At 35.4% G+C, this 20,460-nt stretch overlaps 1 protein-coding gene across 5 annotated transcripts in view; it reads right to left on the reverse strand.

Moving 5' to 3' along the window:
• LOC121418309 (1-phosphatidylinositol 4,5-bisphosphate phosphodiesterase beta-4-like) overlaps nt 1-20,460 on the reverse strand; it is a 150,867-nt gene that overhangs the window by 56,689 nt on the left and 73,718 nt on the right. For all 5 annotated transcript variants that reach the window (XM_041612100.1, XM_041612099.1, XM_041612097.1 and 2 more), the window contains exons 6-11: nt 15,789-15,868; nt 15,025-15,160; nt 4,952-5,052; nt 4,194-4,360; nt 2,689-2,899; nt 1,679-1,772 (exon numbers count right to left, since the gene is read on the reverse strand). In XM_041612100.1, the coding sequence (XP_041468034.1) occupies nt 1,679-1,772; nt 2,689-2,899; nt 4,194-4,360; nt 4,952-5,052; nt 15,025-15,160; nt 15,789-15,868 (789 nt within the window). The remainder of the gene's footprint in view (nt 1-1,678; nt 1,773-2,688; nt 2,900-4,193; nt 4,361-4,951; nt 5,053-15,024; nt 15,161-15,788; nt 15,869-20,460) is intronic.

A 20,460-nucleotide genomic window follows, 5' to 3' on the forward strand; every position in this document is an offset into this window, starting at 1 on the left:
ACATGAATGAATCCCAGATAGAGACATGACATCATTGCCTTCCACGACATGCCTTTAAACAGATTTCCTGACTCGGTACTCATGATTTATTCAAAGTATAGAGCACAGAAGAGAATGGTCTGTCTCATCTTATTAATTGTCTGATGACAAATTATATGTTGAATGGAGCACACTTCTACTAAATAGTTAATTCCCCTACATTTCCCATACAACTACTCTAATACATTGCAGATAGTAATTTAGTATGGGGTAAACACACTTAACAAAATTACATTGGACTTAAATAAGTGGGGGAAGGGTCTTCTTGTCATTTGGAAGCTAGTCAATTTGACTATTTTTGTCATCATAAACATTCTTCAAGTTTGTTTTCTTGAAAAAAAATTTTTTTTCAAAATTCAAATAGTGATTTTTTTTTTCTTTTTTTTCCTCTTCTCTCTATTCTTTCTTTTTCTTTTCTATTTCATTTGTTTCTACCTTTCTACTTTCGGTACTTGGATTTAAAGCCGAGTAGGTAGACCTCAAAATTGAGACAGGGCTTTTACTGAAAATATAAAATTTACTTCTTAAGGGCTCACTTAAATTTTAGACAAAACATCTCTCAGTACACAGAAGATGCTAAAGGGATTTCTTTTCTTCTATGTTTATAGAAGAAAAATCAAATCAAAATGAAATACATATACATGTATTGTGTGACGATTGAACGCAAATTATGACATTTATATCTAGACTGCTGAAAGAAAGTAACACATATCAATACAATACATTTCCTTCATCTAAAAGATGAAAATGATAAACATTTCCTTCATCTGAAAGATAAAATGCTACATTTTAAGGAATTTAAATTGGACCTGAATTATAAAAAGCCTGAAAACAGAGAATTTGTAAAAATATCCAACACCTCAGGGGATTGTTCCATCAACATCTTTGTCTGACAAGTTGTCAGATCTGACATCTTTCCTTTATTTTGATTGGCTGAGAAGCACAGTTACTATGGTAACTGTTGGATGAACAGGACTTGTTGGATAAAACGTCCGACCAGTCATTTCATAAAATGCTCACCGGGAATCAACTCCCTCTTTCAAGCCCATTCAAAATTCCAATATTACAAAATTACAATGGACATTGTATCTTTCGGCCATTCATTACTATTCAAATTTGGAATTTTGAATCTTTTCTTTAAAAAGGGTTCTATGAGTACTTATCAACAAGTTTAGTAAATGGATATATTGAAGCTACAACAAAATTTATATTTTATCCAGAAATTTTCAGCCCTTTCCAAATTTGTAAGAGCTTTCCATCAAAATGAGAAAGACATTCGGATATTATCATTATTAATCGCAAAGTTCTACCTGTAAATTCATATTGTCCACATCATAACCATTTTAGGTCAAACACATTCATATAATCTAGTCATGAATTGGAATAGTGCTAGATGCCGGGTGGGTTGATACTAAAGTACAGTCTTACTTTCACAAAACTCCTTTAAACTGTATAATTGTTAAAAGCTAATGATGTCACTTGCTTCGTTGGTCAAGAGAAAAATCATCATGGGATGACATCATTACATATTGAACACACATTTATGAAGCAGGCCGTAGTGTAGTGGATCAAACTTGTATAAATGAATTTATTGCAGAAGAATGTGAAAATGACAATTTAAAAGACGTAAAGAACATACCCTAAATTGTATATCAGTACACATAGCCAGTCCATGGGTGATGATTGGTTCTTGATCTTCACTCCTTCCATCCCAACAGTCTAACTCAACACATCTAAATGAAAAAAACAAGAACATGAAAAATAAAGTAACTATAAAGTTAAATTCCTGATAATAATGATGGTGATGAAAGTAGTAGTAGTAGTAGTAGTAGTAGTAGTCGTAGTCGTAGTAGTAGCAGTAGTAGTAGTAGGAGCAGTAGTAGTAGTAGTAGTAGTAGTAGTAGTAGTAGTAGTAGTACTAGTAGTAGTAGTAGTAGTAGTAGTAGTAGTAGTAGTAATAGTAGTAATAGTAGTAGTAGTAGTAGTAGTAGTAGTAGTAATAGTAGTAGTAGTAGTACAAGAAGTAGTAGTAGTAGTAGTAGTAGTAGTAGTAGTAGTAGTAGTAGTAGTAGTAGTAGTAGTAGAAGTAGTAGTAGTAGTAGTAGTAGTAGTAGTAGTAGTAGTAGTAGTAGTAGAAGTAGTAGTAGTAGTAGTAGTAGTAGTAGTAGTAGTAGTAGTAGTAGTAGTAGTAGTAGTAGTAGTAGTAGTAGTAGAAGTAGTAGTAGTAGTACAAGAAGTAGTAGTAGAAGGAGTAGTAGTAGTAGTAGTAGTAGTAGTATGTCATTTTGTCATCATGCTATTACAATTTTGATTTTTATCAATATAATCATTTGCAAGAATCTGTACATCTCCATGTCAATTGCAGCATTTTTATCAACTTGCAATGTCTGAATTGAGTTTAACATCAGCTTCAGCTCAATATGGTTCAATACAAAACAAGGAAAATTCATCGATGTGAAATACAGTCATGTCATTACAAAACTTTCCTACCATACATCATCATATCTCTCTTCAAAGAGAGGGCAGAATACAAGGCACAAATGTTGTTGGGAGGGACACATTTCACATGAATGCCTGATAAATCTGGCAGATTAAATTGAATTGAAGATTCCCAAATTCTTTCAATTGGATATTGGCGTGTGTACCCACCTGCATCCAGCCAGCAGAACCTGTCTGTACATCTCAACCGATGATTTGCCTCCAAACTGTCTCCCGGTCAGGTACGTGTTGTGGGACGAATTAATGAAGTAATGTGAAAGGGGCTGTTCCATGTCTTGGTAGAGCTCCAGCCGATCTAGAAATACGGGTGCATTCTCATCAGACATCAGATAACGACAAAGCCCATCGGATGATAGAAGTTCTGTGTTAAGGACAGCAAGAATACATATTTTAAATCTTATCTTGCCATATAAATGGAGTCCTATAGAATTCATGCACATTTGTTGGTGCTAATTAGCAATAGTGGCATGCTAAGGTAGATTCTTTATTTCTGGAAAATATCGAATGCAAAAATGATGTGCTATATGATAAACTGATGTCATTCTTACAAACCAATTTATTCAGAAATAACAAGAGTAACAAAGTAGTCTTGATAACTGAACAGAAACTCTGCAACTCTGGAACTCCCCTTCCCTCCAAATTACATTTTTTTTTATTTTTTCCCCTTTCAAATCATTAAACTCAGGCTATAGACAGTGTCATTATATCTAGGTCCATTATATCATAAATTTACATGTACTCCACAAGGACTGTGTATTATTATTACCCTTAGGTGAAGCAATGGCAATGAAGATTGATGTTAGATCCATGACAGTAGTGGTGTTCCACAGGGTTCAATCCTAAGACCTTTACTAGTTTTTCATAATGCATGTTATTTATTACTAAAGGTCAAGTCCACCTCAGAAAAATGTTGATTTAAATCAATAGAGAAAAATCAGACAAGCACAATGCTGAAAATTTCATCAAAATCTGATGTAAAATAAGAAAGTTATGACATTTCGCTTATTTTCAACAAAATAGTTATATGAACGAGCCAGTTACATTCAAATGAGTGAGTCGATGACGTCACTCACTCACTATTTCTTTTGTTTTTTATTGTTTGAATTATACAATATTTCAATTTTTACAAATTTGATGATTAGGACTTAATTGCCTGAAGCACAAAATGTTAAAATAATGGGATTACACGTGTTCAGGGAGGAATGAAACTTCATTTCACATGACAATGACGAGAAAATAAAAATATTTCACATTTCATATAATAAAATACAAAAGAAATAGTGAGTGAGTGATGTCATCAACTCTCTCATTTGGATGTAACTGGCTCGTTCATACAACTATTTTGTTGAAAATAAGCGAAACTTTAAAAAGGGAATAACTCTTATTTTACATCCGATTTTGATGAAATTTTCAGTGTTATGCTTCTTGAATTTTTCTCTTTTTATTCAAATCAAGTTTTTGTTGGAGTGGACTTGTCCTTTAAACAGCTTTTTTGGCAAATATTTTAAATCATCAATATGTTCTGGAAAGCATACAAACATAAATTACATTTCTTTGTCAAACAATAATTTTTTTTGGTATAATTTGTAATTTGTGGAATATGAAACAATGAAAAAAAAAAGAATACACATTTAGAGATTTTGACTTGCTTTTACCTTTCTTAATCATCTGAGGATCTTTCTCATAGGTATCAATGATTTGTAGTACCCTTTCCCTGTCATACATTGGGAAGAGAATTTCATTGAGTCTAGGGTCCCTCTGTTTGTCGTTCAAGAATTCAATCAGTTTCTCCACCGACAATCCTTCCGTTTCATTTCGTCCTCTGGATAAACAGAGAGAAAGTGTGGATGATAGTTCAAGTATACTAAACTCTTTTGAAAATTGCATACAATATCATATTGTCAAGAAAGAGAGAGAGAGAGAAAGAGAGACATACATCAGTTCTAACTGGCAGAAGTGGTGAGACAGTAGGCCTACAAATGCATAACACCAACAATGGAAAGTTGTTAAGCATAATGCATTTTAAATTCAGTTCCTCCATACGAATATGCATTTTTCCAAGAATTTGTATGACATATCCATCTAGTTTTGCCATTAAGTCTCTTCGCACCATTAAATATTTTATGCATGATATAGGCCACACTAAGATGAGTAATACATATGCAAAGCAATTTGTAGTCTAATTGCTGAGTGCCTCTATCAAGTTTTATTATTAGGAAATCTAAAAATTATACTATCAGAGTTTAAATATAAGGTGAGATAAAATGAAAGATTTTATCACTAAAACACATTATTGCATGAGCGTTGCAGGTCTAAAATCTGATATAATTTAATCAAAATGTATCCGGTGGTGAAGTAGGAATGGATGTTAATACGTAATATAAATGAGAGAGATGACTGAATGGTTACTTACATATCTTTGAAGAGTAACTCTATATCCGTCCTCGGACAGATCTTGTGGTACAATTCATAGAACTTTTCAAATGGGAAGTCAGCCGGATCAATCTCTTCCATCTGCCAAATTAGTAAATTGGAATTAAAAGATAAAATGGATGTTAACTTGAATACAACACACCTTTCTCCTGATACAACATTTATAACATTTAAGATGCAGTTGACTCTAGCAATATTACCATGAAAGTATTAATGAATTCCATATAGAGTTGCAAGAATGGAAAAAGTGGCCTAGAGGTTAAGCAGTTATTTCCTAAAGGCCACCACACACCTTACGACTGTTTGCGATCCGATTTTGGAACAAATCGCATTTTGCTCATTTTCTAAAAATGTGAATGGAACATGCCATTTTATTGGAAGTTGAAATTGAAAAAATACTACTATAACAATTTTGTCAGATTGTAAGACTTTATTTTAGAGTAAAAGCATCAAATTCTACTATGTTTTATTCCTATATTGAGTCGCAGACCAATCGCATGGTGTACGGTCACCTTAAGGTACCTTGACAAATGTTGCTTACACAGGTCCCCCCTAACTATGCAAGATTCACAGTGGTTTTCAGGATCCCCATTTGTTCTCTGTATCAAGCTCTGTCTCCCATTCAACATGTCGATGTCCTTCAGTACAAGTATTCAAATACAAGTTTATACCTATTTATTTTCTAAATAACATCCCTTATGTGGGCATTTGGAGAGTAGAATTTGTGGTGTTAAGTTGTACTGTGAAATACTTTGAGCATGTCTTAATGAAAAAGAGTAAATGTAAAATGAAACCTGTTGATAGTGACCACCCGAGGGAAGCACAAAATGTGGCCTTTATAGGCAGGTAGGTGCTATAGACAGGTTATCATACAAACAACAGGAATCGGTTTTCATGGTCACTATAGACAAGTGGCAGCAAAATCATTGTTTGCGATAGGTGCAACGCATGATATGTGTGCACTTGGCTATGCAGCTTGCACTGGACTAAACAAAGACAAACCAAACATGCCCCTTGACAAACTCTCCTATCCTCAGTGGCAAGTTTGTTCGCTGCTCCAAGATCACTGATGTACGGGCTTGACGTCATGATAAGCGAATGGAATTGATCGTACATGGATTTCGAGCGGGCGCTCCCTTTAAAGTGACACAAACCATTGTTTCTAGATTCACAACAACATCAAGCCAGCAGATAAGAGATACAACTTATACATCTTCAAAACAGACCTCCTCAGAGGACTTGGGCAAATTGGTAACAAGATGCTTCTAATCAAACATTATGGCCCGTATTCACAAAGGTGGTTTTAAAAACCCACAGTTGAATCCATGGTTTATGCAGATTTCCTGTATAAATTACGCTTAATTTACCGCGTATCAGGCACGTGTATAAAACATGTCCAATGCTGATGCGCGCTTTTGTCACAGTGCGCCAAATTGACGCCTGTTACCATGGTTAGATATGCTATTTTATTCATGAGTCCACTGTTTGAAGAGTGGACTCATTATTAAAAAGTGGACTCATGAATAAAAAAGCATGGATAACCATGGTAACAGGTGTCGATTTGGCGCACTATGACAAAAGCGCGCATGAGCATTGGACATCGTTCCTACATGCGCCCGATACGCGCTCAATTAAGCGTAATTTATACAGGAAATCTGCATAATCCATGGATTCAACCGTGGGTTTTAAAAACTACCTTTGTGAATTCGGGCCACTGTTTCACGAGTTAAGCATAGCTTAGAGTCAAACTTAAATACTGACACGAACACGATGCGTAATAATATGCAATATTTATATAATATTGACTGGCCTTGAGAGGAACATCAAATATATTGCCAGCAAAAGAATCATATTGGCCTGAGTCTTTAGACGAGGGCAATATGGGTAATTTAAGGGCAATATATTTGATGTTCCCCCAAAAGAAGAGCTGGTCAATATTTTTATAATCATCTAAATCAGATATCTAGAGCAAAAATCATGATAATGGGGATATTTCTTTTAAAAATAGAGATCTATTGTGTCATGTTAATATCAGTCTAGGCTCTGCACCATTATGACGTACTTGCAAGCGCTCAGATCCAGCATTGTTTTTATTATTGAAGAGTATCTCTTTATACGCATCCTCAAATGCCCGGATGTGAGACCAGGGAAAAGTCAAAGGTATATTTTGCATCGTCTCTGCATGCAAAGTAAATATGTGCATTGAGACCGAGGAAAATACAAACAATATACCTACCCTTCCCGATATTCAGAAAATGTAGGGCAATACGGTTTTGTAAATGACCAGCTCAGATGTCTGATACGGGTAATAATGATTATTAATACGAAGTAGCGCATGTCATCTCCGCATGTTATGACCAATGCTGTGATGTCTTTACATAAAACTATAGTGCGACTCTAAGTCACACTTTACTCTGTCGGCATGTTTCTACAGAGAATCATTAAAAACGGTTTGTCTTTTTCTACAATCCTACAACCGTATCGCCCTTAAATCAACCTCTTTCTACAGAGCAAATAATACGATTAACTCACATGCTGCGTCCCAAATAAACACAGCACTAACCACCTCCCAAAGGTGGTTATGAGAAACCATATTTTGCGTGATGCGATTCATCAATAAACTGCATCACATCTGTTTCTTCAGGGAAGTTTTCCGGAATTCTGAATACTTACACAGCTATTACCGTTATAAACGATTCTCTGTAGAAACACACCATTCGTGAAACGCCCACTTGGTACGTTTTCCTAGATGTTTTAGTTCAGACAGACCTTCTCAATTCCAATCAATACGAAAAGGCAAGGTATCTCAGTCAATAATCTTTCATTTCTTTGTTAAATGGAGAGGGAAATGAATGATGTAAAGAAGCAATTTCCTTTTTAAATATATTATAAAAACAGCATTAAGGAGTGTAAACTAAGTTTTATACTTCTTTCACCTTTTTGACATAGATGTACATTTATTTGAAAAACAGAATTAGGTTTCTTTGGAAATGTATACTAAAGTACAGGAAACTAGTGAACCTTATTCTAGCAGCAAAACAAAAATGTTCTAATGCACTTTTGGAACCTGATGTCGACCTAAGTAAAGGTGGTATGCTTAAATCGGTCACCAAAATCCAACGCAATATGGCCTGCTCTCAAGGAGGGGAGTACACGCAACCTTTTCCTGCTGTGTGAGTTTGCAAACCACAAGATCCTATGATATACATTACAGGAGAAAGGTGTGAGTACATTAAACTGCTTTCGCCATAAAAACCGCAACCATACAAGTAACCTTCAATCATACACATGTTAACATAAAAATGTGAGGTAAAATGCGCATTGCATTGATTGGTTCTATAATGATCAGGGCTAGAGTTTAATATACATAAGGAATGAATGCATTTCAATGTGGGTAAACTTCCTGGAGAAACAGGAAATTAACTCCTTTTTATAGCTGCAAAGGATTGTCCTCTACTTTTCCTCGTTATCATGGTTATAAAAAGGACTTGTTCAATGTACAATTCAGAATTACTAATGTGGCAAACACCGCTGTAGAATAGCTGGTTCATAAGCAAAAAAATTATTGATCAATGTCAATTAGCGCTACATCACGTTAACATTTACTATGTGGCAAATTTGAATCCACGTGGATGGTGAAGTGATTTAAAGTTTATTCCACTTAAAAAAATCATAACTTTTCATCCAATATTGATCAAAATTTTATTCATCAATCTCTGACCCCCCCCACCCCGTCAAAACCAGGCAAACTGTACAATGAAGAAAATCCAAAACTAACTACCTCGGGACGTATATATTTGCACAATCCGGAATGGAGATATACCTTATGTATTTTGCCTCAACACAATTGGGAAAGCGAAAACAGAAGGAACAGAATGATCCAATTTGGGGTGAAAAGCATTTTCATTTAGCACATCAAAGAGCAGAACGCTGTAATATAACAGGACAATAACACCTCTACCTAAGAGTAGAAGATGGATCCATAATGGCTTTGAAAACAAACACACGGAAGCCTTCTCTGGGTCTAATAAATAATCAACCAACTAATATCTCTATTTCATTGCTGCATTACCCTTTTTTTCTAAGACCTTAGGAGAGTTGAAAGAGGCAACATGTCAGAGGTATTCATTGACGACTGTCATAAGGTACTGAATGATATACTTGTATCTGATTGGTGGAAGGAAATTTCAAAGAGGAAACAACTGGCAAGACACATCATGACAGTTAAAAATTCTTTATTAAATTCAGTATGAGTTTATGATTGAGTTTAATCAATGAGAAGCACACAGTGTTCTTTATCATTTCGAAACAATTTGAAAATGCAATTAAAGAATTCAATTTGAAGAGGAATATGAGTACAATTGTGAAGAATTGCATATTTCACTTGGTTTCAATGAGGATTAGGTACTTTGCATTGATAATAAAATTTTCAATCAAATTTTATGGGAACAAAATGGTTTCTCATTTGATTGAGTCTGCACTCTACTGGAAAAAAAAAGGTTTCATAACAGTGTCATTATTCATCACATTCAACTTCATTCCTGTACATAATAATTCAGATTCCCATTTTGTTCTTGATATTTCAGAATAATGATAAAGTTATTAAAGCATAACTTACACCCAGTTTAAGAAAACAATAGCTGAAGATGTGACAAGCACTGAATACTAAAACATCCCTGTGACAAGATCTATAAATGCTGCAAACAGATAAATAATAAAATTTTATATAACATAGCCTGTGAATGGTTACATTTATATCAAAATCTGAGTGATCGGATAATGCCTATTTCTATGTAATAAATCTATCTCTAATTTTGTTATAAATTAATTTTCACTTTTTTATTTTCAAACTTTTCTCTTGAACAATTAGCAAAATGGGGAAATGGGGAAAATTAGCCAAATGGACAGGGTTACGCTAAACCTCAACATTTATTCCCAAGGATTTCATCCATGGAAAGATATACCAGACAAAGAATGATATAGTTTTCATACACCATCTTAACCAAACATTCCACAACGGGTGTAGATTGCTCACCAGGCAACTGCAAACAAGCCAGACATCTTATAGCACTTTGATTACAGCATTATCAAACACACATGCTGGTAAGAGTGAGAACTAATTGAACTATGCATCATTTCAGTATGGTATATTACATGTGTTAAAATAATATGAAAAACTAAATACAATTGTAAAGGCATCCACAAATTGTTATTTGATTATCTCAATCTAACATAAGAATTCAAATGTTATCAAAATATATTCACGTCAATAATTTACATGAATCTACCTGATTTATGATACTTTGTCTTTAAATCGCAACTGGAATATACACACAGTCTTGCACAATAGCGCCATCTCCCAGTGACATGGAGTCATGCACTTACCTTTGACCCTTTGCGAAAGGTCGCTTCAAATTCATGAATGTGCAACTAAAGTTCTTCCAAAAAAATATTCCCTTAGATTGACATACATCAACCAATTGATTTGTCAACCATCCACACCAACTGCTATATTTTAGGGTTCAACTTATTGCTAAATAATCAAAATAAAACCTGCAGATTCCCTTTTTTTTCAGATGGACAGGTGACTGAAAATGATTTTGAACTTCACGGCATTTTGCTCATAAGGACTCTATCGAAGCCAACTATATTAATGATAAAATCCCAGGCACCATACACACTTATGCTAAGGAACATGCATTGTTATGAATTGATTCACCTTTTTAATGTCTTCTTCCCTGAGCTCGTACTCCCTTTTCGCCTCCCTCCCTCCGTTCTTTTTATATACCTATAAAGCACCTTCTCTTTGATCAAGTTATTACCTCTTCAGTACATTTCATGATGGAAACTCCAATTTTCTGCTGTGCTGACTCTATTTGTTCTATTTTTAGCCACAGCAAAACCTTCTGAAGAAACACAAGTCAATATCAGCACTTGTAATAATATATCTAGAGATGAAAATTCATCATTTTCATTTCTCCAGTATGAAAGAAACAAAATTTGTGGAAGCCAAAATACATTTTTGAAATGCCAAAGGTACTTTTCATTGAAAAGATTTCATTGAGAAATACAGTAGTTGATTCTATTTACAAGAACATAACCAGAATATCATTTGAAGCAATATCATTTTGTTATAAAAAACATAAACAGGCCTACATGTACATGTTAACACTTCTTAGTATTCAATTGTTATTCTATTTACATTTATACTTCTGAATGTTTTGTATTTTAAACACGTTATTATGTATATACTTAAGAAACATTTGATGTAAATTTTATTACCTTTGGGAATGACCCTGAAAGGCCTTCAGCCTTTGTCAATTCCCACCACATTATGATTTCGAACTGAATATGTTTCATTTTAATGTTTTATTGTTGTATATATCTATCTGCATGAATTTGTAATTGTCTTTTTAATCAGATAGGGAAATAAATTTGAATTGAAATTGAATTGAATGATTCCTGTTCAAATAATTTCAATGAAAAAATGTATTAAAGTTGCTCATGCATAAAATCATATATGACTGAAAGGGTGGCTTTTAGTCTACATAGTAATTAATGCATGCAAAAAAAGATAGTATCCTTCTAAAAACATCTTCAGCCTATGAATACATGTATCATGCAAATATCAAAATAAGCATTTACATAGCAGTAAATCAAAAGTTTTAGAATGCTGCATATTATTATCCTGTCTTTTTTTAAAACATGGCCACCCTGATTGGGCACTTACAGCGCTCAAGGAATTCCTACCTACAGGGTACCCAACCACTACACCTGGTGGGTGTTTCATAAAGCTGTTCGTATAAAGATAAGAATGACTGGTGATCCTTTCTTTTGGTAAATGGTATACACCATGGACGATGGTTTAGTGCCTAAGAAAGGACCACCAGTCGCTCTTACACTGTAACTTATGACCAGCTTTATATGAAACGGCCCCCCGGGTTGAGAGATAAAACTATTACCATTCTACTTCTTAAATATATCATAATACCTCTGCTCAATAATTTTTGATCGTATCCCTGCCTACTGATTCTAAAGATATTATGAATACATGGAACAAATTATCTCTCTTTTTTTTTGAATCTCACAAGTCTTTATTTCTCTGCAGGCACAGAGTCAAATTTGACATTTTAACCAATTATTCCATGTTTAGAGTGGAAACTAGATGCCAAACTCACTGTCTAAGTCAAATAAGAGGTAGAGGCAGCCACAGAATATGGTGAATCTAGTCTAACTACTTCAAACTCTACATTATGTGCTATGCCAATTGCAAAAAAAAGCAAAGGCCTGTGTCTACAGACTAAGCCTTCATAATCATATCATCTTTGTAAATGACACCTTTAATGAGACAAAGGAGCAGGGAAAAAAGATGCACTTGGCAATCCCTTACAGTTAAATACCAAGGTCTAACCTCAATGAGAGAGTGCTTAATTCAATCACACGTGCCGTTAGCATGATCACGATTTGATTTCTGTTGCCATGGTTACGGAGGAGTCTAGTCAGGGCAATGGGTGTGATAATGAGGCTATCCCTTCCAAGGTCACATTCTCGAGGAGGAGCTCCGTAATTCTGAAGAGCATTTTCATTGCAATGAATTCATTACCGATCATCTGCTATGATATTATGCACTGCAAGGAGATTATTGCACATACCTCCACATTCCTAATTTTCAAACCGAATTAGAAAATTGAATTACATACTCTATAGACGACACTGTCATGTCTAGGTGTATAAAGGAGACTCGAATAACAGGCTTTGTGAGAAACTACAGGAAAATGTTTTTTTGACATTTTTGTACCAGACAGCTATCTATTCTAATCAATAGAAAATCTGTACAACCATCTATAAATTCATCCAATATCATGACAGACAAATCTATCACAATTCGTGATACACAGCTAGTCTTGAATGATATAGAAAAGGCACGTGCACTTTACAAAGCAAATAAGTACTGTCCCTCTATACTTCAAGTAAGTTAGTATAATTATATGACAACGTTCCTGTGAAATTATTTGCACATACTAATAAGGATGTCTTTCAGAGACTAATTAATTCAGGGGTATTTTTTTTTAATTGTTGAGTTAAAATATATCATGGTGTTCAATGAAATCAGAAAATCAAGAAAAACCTGTTTTTTACAGCATAGAGGCAGGAAAATCAAACTGGGAAGGCATTGGCAAGGTATGTGGTAACATGACTACAAATTACATTGATTTTTATCAGGCAATAGCTTATATGAAAATGAATGGTGCCTGGCTGCCAAGATAATCATCTACCCAATGGTGCTCTTCTCCTTCAAAGCACAAACTAACTCTTTCAGATGCAGTTATGGAGAACATGAAATCTTTAGCAGCTTCTGGTGAAAGCCTAGGTTTAAAAAAAAAACTCCTTCTGTTGAGAGCATATTAATGTGCAGTTGATTTTACTAAAATGTGCATTTGAGGTTTTTCTTCTCTCTGAAGATCTGACCATTATGATCTATATGACATTTTTGCAGATGCTTTCAATAGATTTTCATAAATAGCTACCACTTTACAATATCATAAAACCTCTTGAATGAATGGAAGAACGATGCTTCAATTGAGCTTCATATGGAAAATTATATCATTTTAAAGGATAAGGACATAAAACGCATTGAAGAAAATGGATTGCTACGAAGTATGTTTGTAAACAATACAAGATATAGTCCGCCACTAGTTTACATCTAAACACAGTGAAAGATGTGGTATACCTTCTTTGCTGCTACCGTCACACCAAGGGGACCGACATCAAACCGACCATGGTATGCCATTGGAAATAACACATCAACATTTGTCAGTCTGGGAGCAGTTTGCTCGGTGTGACTGTTGCCTAATATGGATCTGACATGTGGATGACTGACTATCGCCAGCACAGAACGGTCCATTTGAAATGACATTTTGTGGAGCCACGAGCACCCTTCAACTATCCCAAATCAGATCCTAGGGGCACTCTTCGGTCCGCTTCACTGGATTGTCTAATGGGGCTCCACAACAAATCCAAATATATCACAGTCTTCTCAATGATAGACAAAGATGGCAGACAAGAGACCCAACGAAAACAGGTCTGAGCACTGATCGATGATCCTGTGTGCTGATCCTTTAACTCCTGCATTGTTTATGTCTGGATAATCTAGTTTACCCCTCCCTGTCTATCCCCTTTCTCAATATCTCTCACTCCATCTATCTATCTATCTATCTATCTATCTATCTACCTATCTACCCATCTACCCATCTATCTATTTATCTATGTCTGTCTGTCTGTCTATCTTTCAATCTACCTATCTACCCATCTATCCATCCATCCATCCATCTACAGTTCATTTTACCCTATCAAGGATGAATCTCATACAGGTTGCATCTATCACACATTTCACATTTATTGCAAACCATCTCTTTTTTCCCCCAATAGTCTTGGCTTCTCCATTTGATATTTATTATACATGTATAAGAATATAAAATTCTTGAACTCGAAAGGTTACGCCGCCGAGATCATGATGTAGAATACTTAGTCAATGCTTTCAACCTCTTCCACAAATCCTTCCCCAGTCCCACCCCAAACACACCCATAAAATTCTACATGTGGATCTAGAGTAAGTAGGATTACCTACCCACCCCCCCCCCACCCTGTATACCATACATACAAGGGAGATGCTTCAGGTGGGGGGGCATGGGCAACTGCCCATGTATGACTTGTCAGGTACACAAAAAAGAGGAAGAAAAGTGAGGCCAAAGATAGAAGATTGTAAAAAAGATGTCCATCCACCCCCCTCATCAATATATCCTGCTGCCATTCATGCACACATATCAAATGTTCTAGGAAGAAGTAGATTTCATCATTTCAAGATGATAGCCAGGTCGGGTCAGATTGACATTTACCAGCTTTTCTCTATGAAATAAAGAAAAAAAAATAAGGGCAAATCATAAATGCACACCCTTCGAGTTCAACTCATGCGAAAAAACTCTGACACTTGAATGGTGTAATTGGATCTACATCCTTTTGGCAATGGGGGAGCTTTTCATTTGATATGCATACCTTGCCCGAGGGAAGTCCTAGCTCATCCAGCGACTTGAAGACAATCTTCTCTGTCTTGCCCGATGCAAACGTTCTTGTGAGATTCCGTACTGGTATTCTGCCATTGGGGTTGACTTGAAAGCAAATTTTCATCCAGCTGGAAGAGGAGGGAGGCAAATAGAGATTGCAGTTTCCATGGCATCGCAATATTAAATCATTTACAAGTGCTCAAAAAAGTCACCCTACCAATAAAAAAAACAAGCCAGAAGAGGCAATTACATTTTGGAACATTATAAAATAAGGTAGAACAATGTCTACTGTTCATAATATCAAACCCAGTCATTTCTAAGTCATTGTCAGAGAATTTCCTTCAACTGTAAAATTGTTTGAGAATGCTTTGATAATTCCTTTTATGGTTATACTTACGGTTAGTATGAAAGAAATGAGTAAATGCTTTTTAAATGAAACAATATAGTACAGATTTCTGGATTGTTAGGAAGTTTCACTGAGATTGTAAGGTGTGCACAACTCATGCTTGAGTGAACCCTTAACTTCAAACATTTTTTGTCTCTTTATTACTGCATGTGAAACTCTCACTGAATTGTTTTTAAATTGTTTCAAATACTTAGAATGGTCATTCTTGATCAATTTTGGCATGATATGTATGCGTCTTTAAAGCTTAAATTGTGATTTTTCAAGCTTAATTCAAATCATGGAATTCCTACTAGGCGACTGACTTATTCTTGGTTTGGATTGGCTGGTCACATACTGTTTTAAATACTTACTGTTTCTTTAAACTCTGCATTGGACACACATTGTTGGCTTTGACATTGTGAGTGATTGTAAGTAATCCATCAAACCACACCTAAAAGAAATAAAAAAAAGAAACAAACAGGAAGATATCAATAGGTTCATATTACATTAAAACGTGGCTTAACATAACGGAACTACGGAAAGCAAAAAAGGACAATATGTATTTTGGAGTATATCTGTGGAAGGGTGTAATGAAAGGTCATTTCATTTTCTATCCTTGCCATTAAATTGTTTGTACCAAAACTGGATTGGGGAATATGAGAAATTAGAGGGTCCGGGTCAACTCGGCACTTTGGGGAAAAAATGAATAAATAAATCTTTTAAAAATATTTTGAAAAACTAGGCACTTTGGAAACTGAGCCCTGCTGAAAAATTAGATGCCGAGTTGTCCAATGGGGTATTATTCGACTGTGCAGCAATTATTATGATCCCTAGGAAAGTTGAAAATGTGCATTTTCAATCAAGGTACATCCCCAAAGGGTTTCTAATATATTGTTTTCAGCATTGATACTAATAATCTTAACCTCGTGATAAGCCCTTAATACATGTACGGGACAGGGCAGTTCAATATTGCTTAAGTCTTAATCTAAAGATATGCACAACTAAAAATGAACCAATTTAATTATTCTGGAATGAATAAATCATAGTCCTGGAATGAATGGGAATGATTATCAGAACAGCCATTTCATTTGCCCCCCCTTTGGAGTACTGTAATGATAGTTTAATTCTGAGAAAAAACTACATGTATAAGAAAAAAAGAGATATTCCTGGATTAGCCAAATGCACATGCTGTTGTAGATTTTTTTTATTTCGCTATGTGGCATTTTAAAATGCTGATTCTGAGTGGTATGAAGCAGAGTATATATATCGTCGGCGTTCATCCGAACCGTCGTATCAGTCAATTTTGGTCAGAAAATCGATTTTGAGATTTTTGCAGAAAATGAATGTACAAGTCCTATTCTATTCATAAGTGAATTTCTAGGCAGCAATTTATTTTAGTTTCTGAGATATGATGGGATTTTCACGACGATGCCATACAATTTTTTAATAAAATGCCCAAATCCCATTGGAAACGTGTACTGTAGCAGAGCGATACGACGTTTTGACTGACCGCGATTTCAGTGCGCGCGGTCAACCAAACTGTCGTATCGGCCATCTGCGCTGCATTGACTTTGCACGTGAAAAGCGATACGACGTTTTGACTGACCGCGCGCATTGAAATCGCGGTCAGGGTTGTTGTATTCCCTATGGCGTTTTTGTACAGGGGAAATCTAAACCGCTCAAACCGAAATTACAAGCACGGAGCTCTTTTGCGATATTTTCTATAATCCTTGGTTTTGTGTAAAAGTAAGGATACCATTGTCAAGCAGTTGTCTCGGTCTTTCCAACCATATATTTTTCTAGCAATAAATATGTTGTAAGGCCGGAGAACTAAGTGTGAAAATTACAGTAAACTTTGAAGTCGATTATCTCTGAAATGGGTTTTCAACCGTCGTATGTGGATACGACGGTTCGGATGACCGCCAACGATATATACCAATCAGGGCCCCGTTTTACAAAGAGTTGCGATTGATCCAATTAATCACAACTATGGACGACTAGCATCATCAACACCTAAAGTGCAAATTTCTACAAAATATTTTCGAAATATGATGTATATTCATACATTCATTGTTCCCTTGAAGATTCAATGCGATTCTCTGTGTTTACTTGGTAGATTGTGCAAAAAAAATAATGGTACGGACGTATTTCTATACAGTTGAGGATGATTGGATCAATCATACCTCTTTGTAAGACGAGGGCCCAGAAGTTTAATTAACTATTTGACCCAGTGATGTAATGACCCATGCAAGTTTATTGCCAGAGGCTGATCAAACTATCCCATCACTTATATTTCACTGTGACACAACATTTGCTCCTGCTACAATTGCTCCATGCTTTACTATGTCTTAAGGTATGGGGCTAGGGTTACAACAGGGTTTTATCTAAACGTCAAGTCCACCCCAGAAAAACATTGCTTTTGAATAAATAGAGAACAATCAAACAAGCATATCACTGAAATTTCATTCAAATCGGATATAAATTAGGAAAGTTACAACATTTTAAAGTTTCGCTAACTTTTCACAAAGTAGTGATATGCACAATTCAGTGACATGCAAATGAGAGGGTTAATGATGTCCCTCACTCACTATTTTTTTTTCAATCATACAATATTTCAATTTTTACATAAATATTTGACAATAAGGACCAACTTGATTGAACCAAAGAGTAAAACAATGGTAATTCCACAGTGTTCAAGGAGGAATAAAACATTGTTTTATAGGACAAATGAGGAGAAAATATTTCATATTTCAGATAACATATAAAGAAATAGTGAGTGATGTCATCAGTCCCCTCATTCGCCTTACAGATCAGGGGGGTGTTTCACAAAGATTTAAGTATGACTTAGAGTCGCACTTAAATGTCTAGTTGCGCGCAGTATAAAAGGCATGACAGCATTGGTCAGATCATGCCAAGAGGACGCGCACTTCTGCGTATTGATCAATAAGATTGCGCGTTGCATATCATGTACGCGTCAACATTTAAGTGCGACCTAAGTCATACTTAAATCTTTGTGAAACACCCCCCAGGATGTGCATATAACTGTTATGTGATCCGATTTTGATGAAAATTTTCAGTGTTTTGCTTGTTGTATTTTTCTCTTTTTATTCAAATCAACTTTTTGCTGGGGTGGATTTGTCCTCTAAGTTTTAGGGTTAATTTTAGGAAAGGATATAGTGCTAAATCTAGGGTTGAAGTTCCATTCCAAGTGTGGAATTCACAGTGGATCGATTGTCGCCAGAGCAAATGTCATTGAACCATAATTCACAGCATCATCAAAGAAATTTGAATAAGCACACCCTCAATAGACTTGAAATATAGCCTCTTACAATATTCTGTGATCTTGAAGTCTTACAATTAGATGAGACTGGTCTGAATTGTCAGTAATCTTGAAGTCTTACAATTAATGAGACTGGTCTGAATTATCAGAGAAAAGTTTCAAGCTTTGGGAGTTTTCCCTCAGCGACACAAAACCACATCTTCATGATCTTGAACACGTTCCAAATTCCCAACTCTTGATTTTTTTATGCTCTCCATATATCTTAACCTACATGTACAATCAGCAGGTAGCCTACGGCATTTATCCCGAAATTCAAAACAATAACTTAAAAATAGATCAATTTAGCTTTCGATCTCGCAGATTTCCGACAATGACTGCGTCCCCGATAAAGTTGCATTCGATCACTGCCATTCGGGACTGTCACAATTTGCCTGCGCCGATAATGAAGAAATGCGAGTATCATTTTCTTTATTAGCATGAGAGTCACCATGAGGTAAATGTCATGCATCTTGGGTTACCTGTTCAAATTGCCACAGAGTTAGACAGCTTGCCAGAGCCGTTCACATCAAATCAATGCGGTCTACAAACACCTGCTACTTCACTGGTCTATGATCCCGACCGATGGTAAGTCATTGGAAATAATGTTAACAAACTTTGGGTGTGTCCATGCTTCCATTGCGAGGACAGAATCAGCGTTTTCAAACGTCGATTCAAAACGCTGATCGCAAACATGGTTCTGGGAGTGCTGTTTATGCTTAACTTTCACAGAGGGGAAATCATGATCTCCAGCCAACTTGGCATCACAATTTTCATGGAACAGGAAAGCGAGGTCAAATTGGGCGCGCCTTTTTTCAAAAGTTTTTTTTTCAGTGTTGTTATTACGTGGAGATAACATGCGACCATATGGAGCAATGCGTCGGTATTTGCCCGCGGATTTTCATCTCAACGGAAGCATGTACCAAATGACGTCATTTAAACACGTTTACGATTGTGGTTCTGTTTATACTTCCCCAGAAAGCCTGATTCTGGTCAAACGACGTTTACAAACCCACCTCTTTGTGAGTTTATGATCAGTGTTTTGAAACGTCATTTAAATGAAAGTGAGCATGGACGCAAGTGTTTTGGACTAATCACGTATGGAAATGCTGATTCTGGTCTAAAAAGTGGAAGCATAAACACGGCCTTTGATAGGTCTGTGTGACTGCAGTATTATACTAGCATGGTATTATTTTAGACAAGCTGGTTAGAACTACTTTTAGAATTCATGTAACACACACACACAAACAAATCATTGCAACTCTCAAGTACAGTGTATATTCGTAATGAAGTAAATTTACTCCATATCTAGATTAAAAGGTCAAGTCCACCTCAGAAAAATGTTGATTTGAATCAAAAGAGAAAAATCTAACGAGCTTAACACTGAAAATTTCATCTAAATCGGATGTGAAATAAGAAAGTTATGACATTTTAATGTTTCACCTATTTTTCTCAAATCAGTTATATGCACAACTCAGTGATATGCAAATGAGAGAGTCGATGATGTCCATCACTCACTATTTCTTTTGTTTTTTATTGTTTGAATTATGCAATATTTCATTTTTTACTGAATAATAAATTACTGGTATGTATTCATGAATTAAAAAATTTACTTCAGCAAAATACAGCGTGATAACCTGAAGAATTAACTAGAGTAATGGCACATAACTTTGTTTTTTGTTTCAATTTGGCATCCTCTTTATTTTTGCATTGCGTTTCATAGATAT

This window comes from Lytechinus variegatus, chromosome 7 (assembly GCF_018143015.1).
Source record: "Lytechinus variegatus isolate NC3 chromosome 7, Lvar_3.0, whole genome shotgun sequence".
Lineage (NCBI taxonomy): Eukaryota > Metazoa > Echinodermata > Echinoidea > Temnopleuroida > Toxopneustidae > Lytechinus > Lytechinus variegatus.